Here is an 18,480-nt window from a genome sequence, read left to right as displayed (position 1 = left end):
AGAGCTTGTCGTTGGCAACTACAAGGCATTAACCTACGTCTTGTAAAATCTTATATCTATTTGGGAATTTGTGTCTCTAGTAAATTGTCGGATATAACACAAGAACATCACTTACAATCGAAATTCCAGAATGCATTATCTCAACTCCGATTAATTCGGGCAAAGTATTGTAAGTTTTCCATTAAACCAATGGTTATATATTACAAGCAAAAATGTGTGCCTACCATCCTATATGGATCTAAAGCTGAGATATGCTTATCATACAAATACTGGGCTAATTATGAAAGTAAGTTTTGGAAAAGAGCGCTTATGCTCCCTAATTCTGAGTCTATTTCAATCATTAGACATGAATTGGGACTTATATCACTTTACGCTGCATTTAAATGGAAATTGTGCCTCTTATATAGAAAGTGCATTATGAAAGAGAGTACCAATGGGTTACTTAATATTATATCTAGTTACCTATTATTATCTGATGAGCACTTTCCAAAGAAATGGCGTACTAGTGTTAAAAAAATATTGACAGGAGTGGATGTTTCTGAAGTCTTGCTTATTGAAAATCCCAACAAAGCGAAAAGTAAACTATGGGAATCAGATTGGATCAAAACCCACGAAGCGTGTATGAAAATAATTAAATTTGGGTCGAATCCTTTTGCTTTAAAAGTACAAGGACATATGGAAAACTAAGTCAATCACCACACCCTAGGCATCGTACTGACTTCTTGCGTTTTAGATTGAATATCTGGCCCACCAGAGAAATTTTGTTTAGATGGAAGAAGACATCTGCTCAAACATGTCGATTTTGTCATCAACAGGTAGAAACAATGAGACATCTAGTGGTTGAATGCGTTACTCTTTTACCATCTAGAATAATCTATTTTAAACATTTGATCAATAAACCTGTAGTCATGCATGATGAATTATGGACAATAGTATTCCAAGGCCATTCAAAACAAATAAGGTATGCGCTTGTGAATTTTCTAAACGCCCTAGAAATTAAATTGCCAGAGACGGTTGTTGCCTAAACGGTTGAGTTGTGATGTACGTATGTATCTTATGTTGAAGTATGATCCTTGTTCTAATTGTGCAAATTAATATGTAATATATTGATACTGTTCTTAATAATTGTATAATTTTCTTCTTTTTTCTTATGTATGTAATAATGATTCTAAAATTGGATGCTTAATTTATATTTTTACACTTTGTAATGATATTTATTTCTTGTTGTTGAAAGGTCAGGTTTTACTGATCAAAACAACAATAAATAAATAAAAACATATATATATTTCTCAATGCTGCACTGTACTTTGCACTGAACCTTTCAAATTTAAATTTAAATGTGTCCCTTATTCTCTGGAAATTTTAACTGGAAATTGGATCTATGTTTTAATGCTTGTTTGTATATTTGAAATTTAAATGTAATGAATGTCTTTTTTTTTCTTCTTAAAGTCTTTTTTTGGTAAAAGTTTCTTGTAAACCATATACAATAAATAAAAAAATAAAAAAAAAAAACATGGGCAGTGCTAAAAGTCATCCAATGCCAGAATAAAGTCAGAACGTTATCAGTGGTAGAATAGTGCCATAACCAGAATATGTGCAGACTACGGAGAGCACATGAGCAGAGCTGGTGTAGTGCCAAAGCAGAAGAGAAGAAAAATAGTGCTAGAGACAGAAGAGCTCCAGAATCTGAGAGGGCCTTTAATAGTGCCAGAACAAGAAAAAAGGCATGAAGGTGCTAGAACATTGACAGAGTACGAATAGTGTCAGGACGTAAACAAGGCTAGAATGGCACAAAAGCCAGAATAATATCAGAACATGAGCAGAGATCGAATATGATCAGATCCAGAATGGAGGCATAACAGTGCAAGAACCCGAAAGGAGTGAAACAGTGCTAACATCTGAACAGAGCCAGAATGGTGCTAGAATAGGGACAGAATATGCCAAATCATGAAAAGAGATAGAACAGTACAAAACCTGGGCACAGCAAGAATGGTTCCATAGCCAGAATAGTTAAGAACCCGAACAGTGCTAGGGTAGTGCCATAATCAGACTGCAGGCTGGAATGTCAGAATCTCAACAGAGCTAATACAGTGTCCGACCCAAAATAAATAGAGTCAGAATATTTTCTGAACCTAAAAAGAGCTAAAGTGTTCACCCTCTTTTCAGCTGCAGTCTCTGCACGTCGCCTAACCTTTAAATGTATGTCTATTCATTTTGATTCAGGTATCGCTTTGCTCTGCTTCTACGTGGCCCAGGGCATTACCTGGCCCGTTAATGCCCCCCTGCTCGGGTGATGTTGCTTAATTAAAATGATGCATGACAACATTAGCATACGAGGGCGCCACAATGTGCCCATAGAAGTACCTGATGTTTGTGAGTGAAAGTATTGTTCCTATTTGGTGAAATAGTTAAATGGAACAATCTATAGAACGTGTTAAATAAACTATTTATTGTCATACTTTCTTCCAGGAATATTACCCATTCCTCTTTCTTATAGCTACTGTTTTGTTAATGTATTACGGCTATGGTTCCACAAGTATATCCGGTCTGTCAACTATAGGGAGCCTGGATGAATTATTTACGTCCTCATAAATTTTAAAAATTGACCAGAATGGATGTCAATTTCTCAAATATTTCTTGGTCTTATTTGTATACAAATATTTGGACTCTGATTGGTTTAGTAGTTCTTTAATATCTTTTATAAACAAGTCACTGGGATATCCATTCAAGGGCAAGTTATTAGATGCACCTTTTTATTTATTTATATATTTATAAAGCACCAAAAGCCTGCAGGCATCAAGGCGCTACATGTACACGTTGGATTTGCATGACGGGGCAAACATGAATTACAACTAGATGGAAGACTGTCGAAAAAGAAGAAACCAGATCAGTTGAATAGGTGTGTTTTCAAGAGTTCCTGAACACCCGAATATCATGTTTCTAGTTATAATGCTACCAGCAAAGGATTCCAGGCTAGGGCTGAGAGAACAGGAAAGGAATTGTCCAAGGCCTCTAGCTTTTTTGGATCTGGGAACCGTCAACAAACCAGGCGAACATGAGTGCAGTTGTCTAGAAGGTATGTAGGGTTTGATTTGGTCCCTTAGGTAAGCAGGGGCATTACCGTGTACACATCTATGAGTCAGCACAAGCATCTTGGAATGTATGCTTGATGATACAGGCAACCAATCACATTTCTTTCTGGAGTGTGCCACATGCTCTCTCTTAGGGATGTCATGTACGATGCGTACTGCTTTCTTTTGTAGTACCTGCAATGGCTTTAAGTTACCCTTGCTTGCACCTGCCAGAAGGGCGTTGCAGTAATCTAAAGGGGGCACGTTGATAGCCCTAACCAGCGTGGTGTGATTTTGAGGGGCGAGGAGGGGTTTGGCATGTTTCAGTACTTTAAGGAGATACTGTATACTATGGACCACGTCCAGCATTTTTACTTTATCCTATACCTGGATACAGTTATTTTCAATACTCCTGCCCCAGCACACACGGGATATCCTGGTGCTAATCCAATTGGTTGATTCTCTGGAACATTTGCCAATGGTAAGTTGGTTAAGGCACTTTTTTTGATACTTGACAGTATCCATGAAAACTGGCGTTGTACCCTCATCTGTCAGATTAATCACAATTTCTTCATCAAGAAAAAATCATTAATCATAGTGTCTTTTTTATTATAAACAAATTACTACATTTACGTGGACAATCATTTAAACCTTTTGGCAGCACTCAATACAGTATTCTGAAAAGAACCCGGTTCTGTATGAGCAAACTAAAATTGTAATCATAGAACATAGCTCCTGGGGTTTCTTCTACAGCAATAAAAGCCGATCCCGGGCCAGTTCTGGTCGTAACGGCCTAGGGCCCAATTTATAATGATGGGCTCTGGTGTGGTTATCACCCGGTTCTGGACAGCCAGATTGGGTTTTATTACCATAAGCACCCTGGGTCTTTAATCTGAAAACCCGGAGTGCTGACAGCAATCTATTTTGTTTTAACGTACGGGACGCCCTGTTCATTCAAACAAAATACTTACCTAAGATGGCCACCAAGGAGATGGAACGCGGGCTGTATGCAGAGACCCTCTTCCAGTTCCATGGTGAGCTGGGATGTAGCAGCAGCGGTGGGGCCGCCACCAGAGGAATACGGTAAGTGGGGTGGGGACGGTGAAGAGACGACGAAGGAGCGGAAGGTGGTGGAAATGGTGGGGCAGGTGCGAGCAGTCTCCAGGTTGCTCGGAACACAGGAACATTGTGGGATTCAGACCGCGATCCGAGTAACCTAATTGGCTGCGGCGCTCGCACAGAGTGCTAATATTGAATTCATTCCGAAGAAGACTTTAAATTTCACTTTTCATATAAGTTTATTCAGAGTAACTTTCACAAGAAAGAATAATGTATTGTAGGGAAGTATGACCAAAATCCCATATTGTGGCACGGATGGGAATTTACAAAGTGAAACCCACCCACTAGAGAGCCTCCTCAGGCCCACCAGTTACCACATCTATAGGACCGGGTTTTTGTGGGTGTTTGCAGTCCTTGGACCCTCTCATCCGCCACAGACTGTGTTGTGCACTGATGGTTGCTCTGGTTATTGTGGCTGTCTGAGCTTTACATGTTTTAGTATTGCAGCATGAGCCGCGTCCAAACACTTGTAAGTTGCTGAAAAGAAGCATATTGGGGTTACACCACAACAATCGCGTACTTATATACAGGGGAGGACTGTTAACATTTGGCCTGGGTGGCAAGTTTACTTTTGTGGCCCATTGTACATCGCCCGAACCCACAGTGTAGCGACCCCCAACTTCCAGAACAAGTAATCTAAATACCGACCTCTCCCATTACACATTCTCAAATATATATAGTAGACATCATTGACATAACTTTCCTTTCATGTAACATATTTTTCCAGCATGTTTGTGGTTTCTTAGAGACCTGGGCCCCAGAATTCTACCACTTACCAAACATATTCAAATGATTTCACCAGAATAATATAATTGGTAAATGGGAAGTCTGCAATTTGAGCGCAGTTTTCAATGTGTTACACTTTGTAGTTTGACAGAAGGCTACACCTCCTCCCACCCCTCTTTAGTTTTGGAACAATGTAAAGATGTGTCAAGAATTCCTTGGTAGAGCAGAGCCATTGCTGAACCAGGGGGTCGGATTTGCTCTCAGGCCAACATGAGCTGTCATTGCAAAAGACCCATACCTGGCTTCCTGCACCTCAGGCCACAACACAAACCCCATACCTGCGCCCTGTTTACCCACAACATAAGACCCTCAATTGTCATTCTGCATCCTCACTAGTAGGTTTAACATGCATTGTTACAATTATTTATAGAGTAACACTATAGAGTATAAACCAGAATGAGTGAGGCTTTCTCTATAGATAGTTAAGGAAAATAAGGCAAAATGATGAAAAGTGATTTGCTCAGGATCACAATATATGAAGCGTTGAAGGTGGGGATTTGAGCCCTGTCTTTCTGGTTTCACAGTTTCCAATTCAGAAAGCAGGTGAGAATTCATCTTATCATATTCCATCTTCAGTATTAGAAACAAAGCAAATGCCTTCTGCAAAGTTGTTATTCAAGGACTAAACTAGTATACTGTTCAATAAATCTGATTTTCAAGGCACTGATACATCTACAAGGGGGAAGCATATTAATCGCCGGTATCCTGAGACAAATACATCTGTGAAACAGACTAAGATTATATTTATAATGGAAATGTACTATCATTATAATTTTAGTCGATACAAGTGTGTGCTTTCAAAGCACCACGTCACATGATAAAGCAACCTGAAAAAAAATAAGAAAATAGTAATTGAATCATATGTTCATAAAGCCAGTATGCATTACTTAGTCAGAACAGAGAAAGGGGGGCAATCCAGTCCCACAACCGGGTGCAGTGGCAAGCAGGTCAGGCATAGATCTCAGCAACAGTTGACCTGCTGACCTACCATTCCAGGTATGTACCTCCATCTCATTTACCCTATTTTCCTTACCCATCATCCTTCGGTGTTCGTCCCTTGCACCTCATCCTCAATGCCCCCTGTCTCTTACAATGAACTTTCAGACCTCTGTTCCCTTTTACTCGATCCTTTAACTATTCATTCAATCCCCTTCCCTTCCCTTGCACGCACCTTTTTCTCTTGCCCACATTGCTCAATCACCAATTCCTTCTCACTCGCACCCTTTAATTGCCCATCATGCCAAACTTATTCCTTGCCACTCCCCACCTTCAGTGGCCCTGGCTTATAGTTAGACAGTAGACCACCTTGATTTGCCAGTCAGCCTGTGCCAGACACAAGAAGCCGTAGTCAGGGTCTTGTGGTAATTGTGACTATGTGGTCTGCGCTTGGATAATGCTGCGAGGAAGACGGCAAGGGGACACAGCTTTTTTTGTGCTTGGAAAGTCGGCTGCATATTTCAACGAACGGAAGCAGAGAGAACTGCAAGGGGAATATGCCTTGGACCTGGTGATGGCGAGGGAGCAAGAGCCACCTATTACATTTGTGGTGTGTGTGTGTGTGCTTTTCAGTTTCTATGACTGGGTTAATGTGTTTGAGTGTATTTGTCACATGTGTGTTTTTCAACTGTGCCGAAAGGTAAGCACCACAAACTGTCCAACAGCCATTTCTATTACCACTATGTAAGTAACATCCATGGGTGCTATTCAGGGTGCTATTAAACCCTTTTTGCATGAACACCCTTGTGATCAGGAAATTCAGCAGAACATAGGGGAGACATTCGTACAGAATTAAACCAAAGGACAAACTCTAATAAGATCTGAACTCTTACTTCCTCAGCTAAGAGGAGTGGTGATAAGCGGATGGCTTTGTGCATCTTCCTTTTTTCCCCTTCGCGTTCACCCCCCCTTATTGTTCTTTCATTGGTGCTTTGCCTACTGGCATTGGTAGATGTTATCAGATCTCCTCATTCTGGGTTATAGCACTAAGAGGTCATTATGACTACAACACTGTGCTTTGTATGTATGCCATGCAGGTCATTTGATTGTGTAGTTTGTTTAGGTTTCTATTGGTTACTTGTGTTTAGGCTTCCTGTGGTTTTTCTGTATCTTTACCTTTGATATGAAGGTTTTAATTGCAGAGAAAAATCAGGTCAATAAATAAGCAACCATTGGAATGCCAACAGTTTGGCTTTTGTGTAGGCCTGTGTATGGCATTTGCCAGGCATTACTGTAATGGCACTAACTCGCTATTAATGAGGTTATTTTTGCTGTGCAAAGTCCGGGCAAAGTCATTTTGTACATGGGCGTTATTTTAGGGGGGCACCGGGTGTTTGTCCCCTACCCAACTTTCATGGCACGGCATTTTTTTCCCCATTTATTTGGCTGAGGCACCTTTTCTTCGGATGTCATGTTCCCCCCAACATTTTCAGCAAAGTTACTCCACTGATGTTGTACTGCATAAATCACTATGCGCTAACTTTGCACTGCAAAAGTACACTTTGAACGGTCCCATGAATCAGGGTTTGTGTCGGCAGTGCAAAGTCACTTTGAACCGGGCACACATTCCATGAATCAGGCCGTCATATGTGTAACGTTCAGATCATAGCTCCAAATCCAAGCATGGCTGACTCTGCACGTCTTCCTTCTGAGCACGAGGAGACAGTTCCGGTGGTGTTGCGGGGCGCGGGGCGAGGGGGGCGTGCACGCATGCGTAATCCGCCCATATCATGATCTGACAATTCACTGCTAGCCAGAAGGGGTTGGACGGGCTCTGCCTTTGTGGAGGCAGCAGCGTTGAGGGCGTGCAGGTAGGTGTCCTTGGCCCGGGTCACATGAAGTGCACCAATGAGAAAAATGTAGCCCGCCTGACGGGCTACTTTAAACTGACATTTGCACACCAATTTACCAGTGAAGCAATGGCATTAATCTGCACTGCCTGACGAGTGCAAGAACTACATGTTTTCATTCCTTCCAAATAGTGGTCCTTCATTGGCTATCATCTGTGCAATTTACACGATCTGCCCACTAATTAAACGCTACACCTAAACGATAGGCTATTTATCACGTGCTTAATACCCAGAGGTTTCTAAGCGATGAGCCGGGGATCAAACCCGTGTTGCTCCGTGGCGTCTTGCATCCAAGGCGAGCATGTTGCCCCTGAGCTATCCTACCTGGACAGATGGCACACATGTCCACAACAAAGCATTTCTAGGTGCTATTTGGCCCCAACCCTCTTTCTGACGAGGCATTCCAAGGGCCCCCCTACAGCAACAAACTCATTGAGTTATCTATCTCGCAAGCACGTTTGACGAAAAACAGCATCCGATGTAATGTGCTCGGGAACTTTTTCAGGGAAAAGTTAACAAATCGCACACACACCCACACCCCCTGCTCTGCAGTTCTTTATCTGGGGGTTTCCCCTCAGAGTCAAAGCACAAGAAGACACACAAAGCAAATGTTCACATGTTATCTTCCGTTATAAAAAAATACTATCACCTAAATCCTAACCGCGATTCAGGACTTTCCAGAATCAAACACAGAACTCTCACAGAAGGTCAGCAATAACAGACGCGTTCAACCTCCTGGGGGCTCATCCGTGTTGAGCTGCTTGTAGAGTAATAGGGTGTTACAAAAGTCACAGCCGTGGAGGAAAACATGCCGAGGTGCATGGTTCACATGGATCTCTGCAGCCGGTGCATTAACTCCTTGAGCTTTCTAACTAGCTGTGGGTGACAGTACCAGCTGGAAAAAAGTGTAAAGAAGATGACATCCAAATGTGTGGCAATGTTGGCAAGCACCGAATGGGCAGGTATAGCCCACCCAACCAAGGGGGGCGCAGAATACACACACATTGCAGACTAAAATCTGGGTACACATAAGATTCCTTAGACAATCCCACACAGCACCGACACCACATCAATATACCAATGGGCGGGGACAGCTTGCAAGCTTGATATCAATTAAAACATGTAGTGGAGTGCATACAGTATGTTTAAATTACAATAAAATTACACATTGATATTGAATTTTATTAACCAACTTCGTGAACAGATAGTGAACTGCAATCACCGAATAACTCTTGGGGGGAGAGTGGTCTACTGATTTTGCAACCCGACACCAGCGCTTTCATCTTGCCTTTCCAGAAGGCCACATTCTGTGATCCTGGGCAAAACTTTGTTAAATAATCTATGACTTGCCCTCCCACGGGAGTGTGGGGGGGGGGGGCGTGTAACCGGTAAAAGCGCCCTGATGCCCAAGGGTGTGTGTGCGCTCTACAAATGGTAAAATAAATAAATACACGCTCGCATCACTTGGCGAAAAAAACGTAAGCGCTCAGAAATTGGCATGGTTGCATTAAACGCTGCATACGAGCCTGGACCTTTAAATATATCCGGAGCCGGGGGAGCGGTCAAGCGCTGAGCCAAACCCTGTAAGGGGAAAGTGAGTCTGGGGTCTGAAAACCAGCGCAGGGAAGAGCGTGCAATGGAAATGTTGTCATGCTTGAGAAGGCTGATAGTGTTCGTTGCATTCGGGTTGCCTGGTGCGGTGGATCGGCAGGTTAAGCAGAGTCGAACCCTGGAAAAGGTCAGTCCATTAATTCTAATAATACAGCTAGCTAGTAGTACAGCGCTTAGACAGGGGAGGAATACCGCATGAAGCGCTCTATGAAAAGTATTGTTATATTTGCTTCTTTCATTATACATACACATCTATAAACTCCAGAATACAAGGAAAATTAAGACTGCGGGGTGGCGGGGGAGGGGTGGTGTAACTCACTCACTAGGGTCAACGTGAGAGGGTGTACACTGTACACGCGCTATGCAAATAACATTAGATGTGCCGCCCCCCACCACCCCCATACCTATCTATTTCGATTTCTGACTCTGCGCTTGGGAGCAGCCGCATTCCGGCATAAATATTCCCCTTTCCATCCCTTGACCCCTTCTTTTCTTTCAGGGCCTTGAAGTGGCCTCGTTGCTGTGTAAGCGCCATACCAGCATCGTAATTGCCTTCCTTCCCACTCGAGGTTTCTCTTAATAGCGCTTTATGGGACCCTCCTTAAGCTTCGGCGTGCTGGTATTATTACCCAATCCACCGGTATTCCCGAATCCACCTCGGAAGGGTGAAAGGCGGAGTCCCGACTTGCCCGAGGTACGCACTTGGAAAGACACTCTTGCCCCGTGTCACAGCCGAGCGCGTACGCCTGGCGCTATTCACTCAGCGGTCTCAATTCTCCATTTCCCCCACCCCCTCTCTTCTCCACCACTTTGAAGCAACCTCACAAAACTATATGAGCTATATTATAACCAACCACCAAATCTTCACGCGAAACGAGAACCTTTCATGTGAGTGCAAGGCTGGGGTGGTCGGGGAATATGACAGACCCTCCGGGCCCCAAAGGGAATCGAGACTATGCAAAAGCTTGCATTTTCATCAGAAAGGAACTTCTAAGACATATTTTATGCTGATGTGCACTAAATGTACTGGTTTTTGTTTTTACTTTTGCGCAGACCAGTTCAGTTTAGACATCCATAAATAAATAAATAAATAAATGCGCTGCAGGAGGTTTACCGGGAGCAAGGATCAGGCGTGATATTGGAGCAGTCTTTTCAGACAAGGTATAATGTATTTATGGAACAGCACCCTGGAAAGTGTAGTCAGGACAAAGACAGTATAATAACGTCTTTACAAGCCTGGAGTAAAGAGGAAAACAATAGCATGTAGAAAACAAGAGTAAAGCTGGAGACCAAGCAGATCATGCGTTCAAGATTAGATAAGGAGATGTACAGAATGGATGGACAGGGCAGTCTTTACCCTGCATCACATTCTATGTTTACATTGTATCCCTTTGGTAGTAAAGTGCAGAAGATCATTTGACTACATTGTAAGTTACAGACCTACTCCAGGATTTTGAGTCCAACAACCTAGCACTTACCATTAGCGTTCTTCCCACATATGAGATGCTCGTAAGGCTGCAACACTCCCCAGAGCTCCGCGTCGTTGTTGATGACCAGCTCAAGGAAGTCCACTGACACCTCGCCGCCTGCCCCGTCGGGTCCCTGGCTCAGCAGCACCCGGCTCCTGACCTCCTCCACCAGGTTCTCCATGACGGAGGTCAGCGAGATGGCTGCGTATTCATGGATGCGCACTGATATCCTGGTGTCCACCATCCAGCGGAAGAACCGGCCCACGGACAGGCTTAGGCCGCAGCGGGCCGACTTGCCCTTTCTCAGGCCCTCGCCGGCACTCATGCTATAGAGTGATAGGGCCCGTACGGAAGCCAGAACACAACTCTCAGCAAGGGCCCAGCTCAAGATCAGCTTGGTAGCACTTTGGATCTCGAACCGCGTGCACTTAGCATGCATGACGCTCAGGCGTTGGGCCTCCCTGGCAATCCGAATCAGGGCCCTCTTGAGCAAGGCCGATAATCTTCTGACTGCCTCTTGAGAGAAGGTCTTACCTTGGCACTCCAGCGAGAAGGTCCTTTCTTGAGCATCTGGGGAGAAGGTCTTGGCATTGGCCTCTTGGGAGAAAGTCCTATCGTTGGCCTCCTTTGAGAAGGTCCTTCCGTTTGTTTCCTTGGGGAAGGACTTTCCATTGGCCTCCTTTGAGAAGGTCCTTCCATTGACCTCGCCTTTTCTCAAGAGTTTCCCAATCTCTTCATCGGTCCATGGGAACTCCTCGAGGTCGGGAAGCTTGGAGCACTTAGAGAAGAGGTCTGCTGCCTCCGGGTCTTCGGGAAGGACTGCGACATTGACCGTGTCCCAACTGTTGTTGCGACTGTTCATGGACCCCGAGTAGCACCACCAGGCCCCCCGGTGCTGGGAGGTGGCCAAGGCCTGAGAGTTGGACTTCGAGGAGGACAGGCTGAGGGACCGGCAGGAATCTTCCGCCCCATACCCAGAGTCCAAGGTCAGGTCCTCCAGGGTCTTCAAAGTAGAGCTATACATCACGGCCATAGGGGAAGACCGACCGGGGTCAAATATGGCACAGCACGCGTTGATCTTTCCCTTAGAACTCCCACACAAGCAGGAGTTCTCTGGAATCGAAAACAAGCCCCGGGAAATAGTGCAACACGTTGGTAAAGAGAGAGTCCCTCATCTTGATCCAAAAAAAATGAAAATGAAGAAAGGCATATGTGGCGTTTGCCAACAAAGTTACATCTTTAGCTGCAGCAAATTGCATCACCGAGCAGCTGTGGAGACGATTCAAAGCTGGGGTTGCTTAGTCCAGGTAGAGCCGGCATCGTACCAGTTTACTGCACACTTGCCTTCTTTGTGCTGCCTTCTCTCTTTCCCTCTCCCAACCCCAAAACAGAGGTGGGAGCAACACCCATGAAAGCACTCCAAGAAAGTGCAGCGGTCACTGTTTCCAGCTCGGCAGCAGTCCCCCATGCAGCTCTGCAGGATACGTAACGCTCTCTGGCAGTCCCTCCTTCCAGTTCTGTGACAGGCACCCCCTCCAGATCCGTCGAAATCCCCCCATCCACCGCTGTGACAATCCGCCATCCAGCTCTGCGGATGGGAAAGTTCTCCCAGCTCAGAGTTTGCCAGGCTGCGCGAATCCTTCATGCAAATGAACCCAGGGCAGTGGCCTATGGGCTGCTGCAAAGACGTGGGCCGAGCCAATGAGATCAAACCCAGGCGGTCCGCATGCAAATGAGGTAGGCACACATGTTTTGCCGGGCCCACAGCGGGGCTGCCTCCCAACTCCAGCATGCTCTGTCGGCCGCCTAACCCTTTCCTAGCCGGGGACTAGGAGAAGGCATGCCTCCCGGCGGTGCCCTCGCTAATAGGTAAACACTGGAGGCATAATCCTGGCTACCTCTTTATGCAATGCTCGTTAAATCCCTTTAGTGCCCTCTGCATCAGTTCACTCATGCGCCATAAGCGAGAGTGGTTGGGACCTGTCCCACTGGCGCAAAAGCAGTGGCGTTTTAAGTAGACTCGTTTATTTTTAGTATAGCGCCGTGTTGTGGGCGTTTCGGACGCGTGTGTTGTGTGAGTGTGTTGAAGTTTTAAGAGAGATGGAAAGTGTTGCCCGGGCATGTCTTGTGATCCCCCTTTACCTCCATAAGATAAAATAATTCATACAGATGTGATGAACATGTGTAAAAAGCGAACAGCACTTATCAGCGTGGGAGTGATAGATGCTGTAGAGCTGCACTACTTTAAAGCCACCGCACTAGTATTTCTCTGCCATACTTGTGTGAACACACCCCAGCACATAGCAGAAGCGCTGCTGTGCTTGTATTGCACACATGCCACATGCCCATTTATGTCGGTAGATGGTAGCCCAGTCCTAGTTTTAATTTTGCATTCTGGGACTTTTAGTCCCAGCTTTTCCCATTGTAAACCCTCGACCAAGTGTCGCAGAAGGCAAAGTTAAAACCAGGACTGGACTATTAACTCCCAACTGCAATGGGGCACGTTGCATGTATATTAATGCCTGGATTGCATACAAACAATCTTCATAACTCCTAGTCCTGTGTTTCCTCATCACACTACTTACTTGCTATGTTATGTTATGGTGATTTATACCGCACACCACTGCTATTTTCATGGTCTCCAGGTGCTCTGGCTTGTGAGGTCACTTACCTCGAGCCTCCAGAACCATTCTTCCTTTTCTACTTTTCTTTCTCCATGCTCCATTCCTCCCACCAGAAGTAAAATAATTAATGTATCCCAGCATGCAGTTGTTAATTACCACTCTTTCGACTCCACCCATGCCTTGTGGGAGAGTACTTTGACGAGGAAGAGCATGACCAGGATTAATAAAGATTGCTGGTAAGTAATCCAGGCATTACCTCTATGTCCCTCTTCCTCGTCCCAGTACTTACTTGTGAAACATACCAACTCAAAAAGATGAAGGGGACTAAAGAAAATGTTCAGACGACCAGATGCCATGTGCACCCACCACGAGATTATTGGGGAAAAACAACCACGTGAGTTCAATGTGCTCTGGCATTTAACACCCCAACACCAAAGACACTAGAATTCTGCCTCTGATGATTCAATCAATAGCTCCTAATGAAAATATTCGAGTCTGCCCAAGAGGCTGCTATTGCTCTGCTAGATGTCCCCTGGATCCTAGATGAAGGGGTCCCAGCAGCAACCGTATAAGACATGGATAGTCTCTCTAATGAACCATGGCCTTCATGACTGGACCTCAACCCCAAAAGTCGCAAACAAGCTATCAGAGCTCCTAAGGGACCCCGATTTTCCCAGGTACATAAGGACCGCCCATCTCACACTGAACCAACTCCACCCCACTTCTTCAGCAGTGCATGCGTTCTTTCAGTGCAGAAAGAAGGAAGGAATTGTGATCCCATGGGATAGGTGAAACTTTAATAACACTTTAGGAAGGGAGGGCGCATCACACCAAGGAACATGGCATCGTCTTGGACTACTTGATACGGAGCTCTGCATGTCAAAGCCTCAATTTCACCTAATCTTGGATCCGAGGGGACGGCTACCAAGAACACTGCTTTTAGGGTAAAACATGTCAATGAAACTTCCACAGTCGACTCAAATGGAACTACTTGTAAGTCCCAAATTGCCAACTGAAGATCCCATGGAGGTACTCCTGCCACAAAAATAGGCCAGGAGTCTGGTGGACCAAATTCACACTCCCAGAGTCCTCCCAGGATTCCCTGAATTACCTAATAGTCACCAATTGACTCAGTAGGGAAGAGGCTGCCAGTCCAATGCCAAACCCTTCCTAAAGAAATTGGAACATATCTGGAATCCCACATTCTAAAGCTAGAAATGCCTTCCTTTCACACCAGGCTTGGAAGTTACTCCAGTGTCTATCCTACTTCCTGAGCGTGGAAGAACGTTTATCCTTTGGGCTGTCTGTGCTAAATCAGCAGACAGCCTCTGGAGCTGGAGCCTCTCTTTTTCAATTCCCAGGCCCCCCAGACCAGTCCCCTTAGGTCTCCCACCCTCTAAAAGCGTTTGAAAGATGCAGAGGGTTCGGGAGGACTGGGAGACACCCTGTTAAGACAAAATCACCAGAAACCATCATCTGCAAGGCCAAACTGGAGCTACCAGGATGACCTCTGCTGCAGGGTCCTGGATCTTTATCACCACCTTCGGGAGCAGTGGGAGAGGAGGAAAGGCATACAATAGGCCCCACAGCAATTGGATAACCATCACATCAACTGACTGGTAAACACACTACCCAGGCCCCTGTGCATGGGAATCTGGAGAAGGACCTGGAGTTCTTTGAGTTCTGCAGTGAGGAGAAGAGATCCCACGTGGGTGTCCCGAAGCTCCTACATATGTAAACGGATCCAAAAATAGTCCAAAGGCGCCCCTCTGTGAGAAAGAGCACGGCTAAATGACCTGTTGTTTTGGAAGGTACCCACTCGAGAGTCCGCAGCCACACATTAGTCCACTGTACCTTTCACAGATGGGAAATATCCATTTGCATATCAGTCTTTGTCCCATCCACATGGGCAGTCCAGTGCCAACTAAGAATAACGCATGTTCATAAATTGCATATGAATTACCTTGTTAGGCTACCTTTGTGTTATACTTGACCCCACCATATGCCAAATGTGACATAAATTCAATTGGAGTCCCGACATCCTGTAACACAGGCATAGGATCTGCACCATCATGTATGGCCTTAGACAGTCTCTTGAGCCCTGTCAGGCAGTCCTTGACATGCAAGATTAATACGTTGATGCCTGCCATTCCAGATGAGCCCCTCCAATAGGCCTTTTCCAGACACCGTCCACCTACCTGTCCCTGGAATCCTTGATGGCTTCGTCTGGGGCCATGGAAGACTGCCCACCATACTGGGAAAAATTGAATCCACTAAAATAGTCTGTGGAAATGTCTTCACCTCCTTCTAGGGATATAACTTGGCCAGATATCTTGGAAGCACCTCCTTCTCAGGATCCCGCCATTCCTTTAAAATCTCCTCACTTCTGGATGCAACGGTAACCCATATTTTAGGGTGTGCTTGAATTGGGGAGGCAGGGCTCTGGTTGCTTTGTCAGAACGGTGTAGCCCTGGGTCTGCAACCCCCATGTAGTTTCCCACTTGGTTTGTGCGAACACACTGCCACACCTGATGCCTCACAAATATATAACACATAAACAGCTGGAGTTCCAGAGTGGTGTGAATTTTTGTTTTATGTGTGTTAACAAACACAAGTGTTAGATGCATATGAAACAATCTCAAAGTATAATATAAGTCAGCGATACACAAATTGACATAAAGCTGTTCAAAGTATTATAAATAAAAAAACAATGACATAGAAGAGGCATGAGTAAAGCCTTATCAGTTAGTCAAATGGTTGTGCTCTGCCGACACTGCTCTTCCTCAGGGATGATTGGATGGTTGTTTTGGGAGCAGGAAAATAATTGAATTGCATGAAATTGCACTAGCAATGCCTATTCGGCATGCAATGAGCAAATGGCTATATAAATAGGTAGTCTTAAAGGTTACTGCGGGTGGTTCGCTGGTAGGCTTTCCCCCTGGGTATGGCTGCAGTCAGTCCGCCGTCTTGGCTGAATCCTGTGCGGAACTTTGGGGATCTCCTGTTTAACCTTTAAGGTTAATTTATTATACCTTGGACAACTTTATGTCAATTTGTGTATCTTCAACTCATATTATTCTTTGAGATTGTTTCATATACATCTAACACTTCTGTTTGTTATCTGGGGTACATTTACCAGCCCAGCAGAACTCCCCTGCGCCACCAAACTGCATTTTCAGCAGTTACAAGAATAATGGCCATGCTGGGTCTGCTGATCACATATTCCCTTGCATCAAAACTGCGTTTTAGCAGTTAGCAAAAATAATGGCTGCGCTGGCTCTGCTGAACACATGGGCGAGATGGAACATTGAACACCCCGAGAATGGCCGCATTTATTTTCTTCATGTGCACCAAAAAGAAGAATTCAAAGCAGTCTGGCTCAGCGCTGCTATGCTGCCAGCTCAAGACTTCCAACTGAAAGAGAAAATGTTCTGTGTTTAAAATGACTGTGCACTGGTGCTATTTCCATCTTTTCAACATTACACCGTTTGGTTCCAGTGAAACACATCCATGCCCATCTATCTTCAGGATGAAAACCATCAAAGGAGGGCCATTCCTCCCTGAAAGGCATTGTGTGTGTGTTCCAGGACCCCCAACCGGCCCATAGAGTCGGGGTTTGCCAGAAGCACTTTAAGACAAGATAGCAGCACCCATGAGATGGATGGGGGTGCAGATTAAATACTTCAACACCAAGTCAATAATGACAACTTTACGGTTTGGCAAAGGGAGTCCGTTTAATGACAAGTACAAAAACGGGGAGTTATGAATATCAGCAGCAGTGCGATCTTCCTTCTCGCTTCATCTCGAACTAACTTCATAAAAATCATAACATTTATACTGAAAACTCGTCATCATTGACATATAATGCTTAAAAGTTGGCATACAATTCTATTGGTTCAGGAAAGGTAACTTTACTATAGGTACTATATCTGTATATGGTAACGGAGTAAGGGGATCGGGTAAACACTGTCAGGTGGGGCATCTAAGCCCTACCTTCAAACTAGCTACTGTAGACGTCACTAAGAGTACAATGGCCCTCATTACGACCCTGGCGGAAATCGAAAAACGATGGCGGAAATGCAATACCGCCATCGAATAGCGCTCGGTGCAACTATGACCCGTCACCGTAAAGTACGATGCCATTAGCGACACCGTAGTGAACGCCAACGCTAACTGCACCAAGTACGCGCGCGCGCGCCATGCCAAACCGTAATTAGCACCATGGCGCAAGGGTACGCGAATTCCGACCCTAGCGGACATGTACTTAACGCCATCAAGCACGGCGGAAAGTACCATTCCGCCATGGTGAGAAGTACGGCATCGCGAATCAACCGTAAACGGCCCCACTGAGTGCCTGTACACCGCTCCCTGGCCACATAGTACAACTCCCCGTAGGTGCAACAAAGTCACAATGCAACCAGTGAAATGTACAAGTCACCCATGCATGCCAACGAACAAAAGAATCACAAGAGGGGCCAATGGGAGCTGCAGGGCACAGATGGCACGAATACAGAAGCTATACCAATGGACATGACCTCAGTCTCCCACCAAGAAACGCACGCAAACACAGGCACCTGTGACCAGCAATATTCCGATAATCACATCATTCCACCAATCCACCTGGCTGACCGGCATCTGTTACACAAAACCTAATCCCCCGCCCCTGAGCATGACATCATCCAAACAGTCATATTGGCAGCCCTCACCCCTGACCTCACTGGGCTTCGTAGGCAAACGCGCCCAGCACAGTACCACGCAACTATACTCCGAAGCTGGAACCCAATGCAGATCTCCTCACAATACATCGCTCCCCAAATAGGAATATGCCACATCACTTGCAAAGAAGAACGCTACACGGCCCATATCAGAATAGAAATTTAATGCACAACAAATTCACCAAGCCCATACAGCCATTAGGCCATGAACTCCAAAACACATTTCACCATTGTGGGCT

At 45.2% G+C, this 18,480-nt stretch overlaps 1 protein-coding gene across 1 annotated transcript in view; it reads right to left on the bottom strand.

The window, feature by feature from the left end:
• The window catches only part of ABTB2 (ankyrin repeat and BTB domain containing 2), a 608,178-nt gene extending 595,674 nt beyond the window's left edge, over window positions 1–12,504 (bottom strand). The window contains exon 1 of the mRNA XM_069623381.1: window positions 10,912–12,504. Coding sequence (XP_069479482.1) covers window positions 10,912–11,935 — 1,024 coding nt within the window. The 5' untranslated portion in view covers window positions 11,936–12,504. The remainder of the gene's footprint in view (window positions 1–10,911) is intronic.
• Window positions 12,505–18,480: the final 5,976 nt, after the last annotated feature.

This window comes from Ambystoma mexicanum, chromosome 11, assembly GCF_040938575.1.
Source record: "Ambystoma mexicanum isolate Mex_15411 chromosome 11, UKY_AmexF1_1, whole genome shotgun sequence".
In the NCBI taxonomy this organism is placed as follows: Eukaryota; Metazoa; Chordata; class Amphibia; order Caudata; family Ambystomatidae; genus Ambystoma; species Ambystoma mexicanum.
The sequence above is the reverse complement of the archived record's forward strand: the minus strand, read 5'-3'. Positions and strand labels throughout refer to the sequence as shown.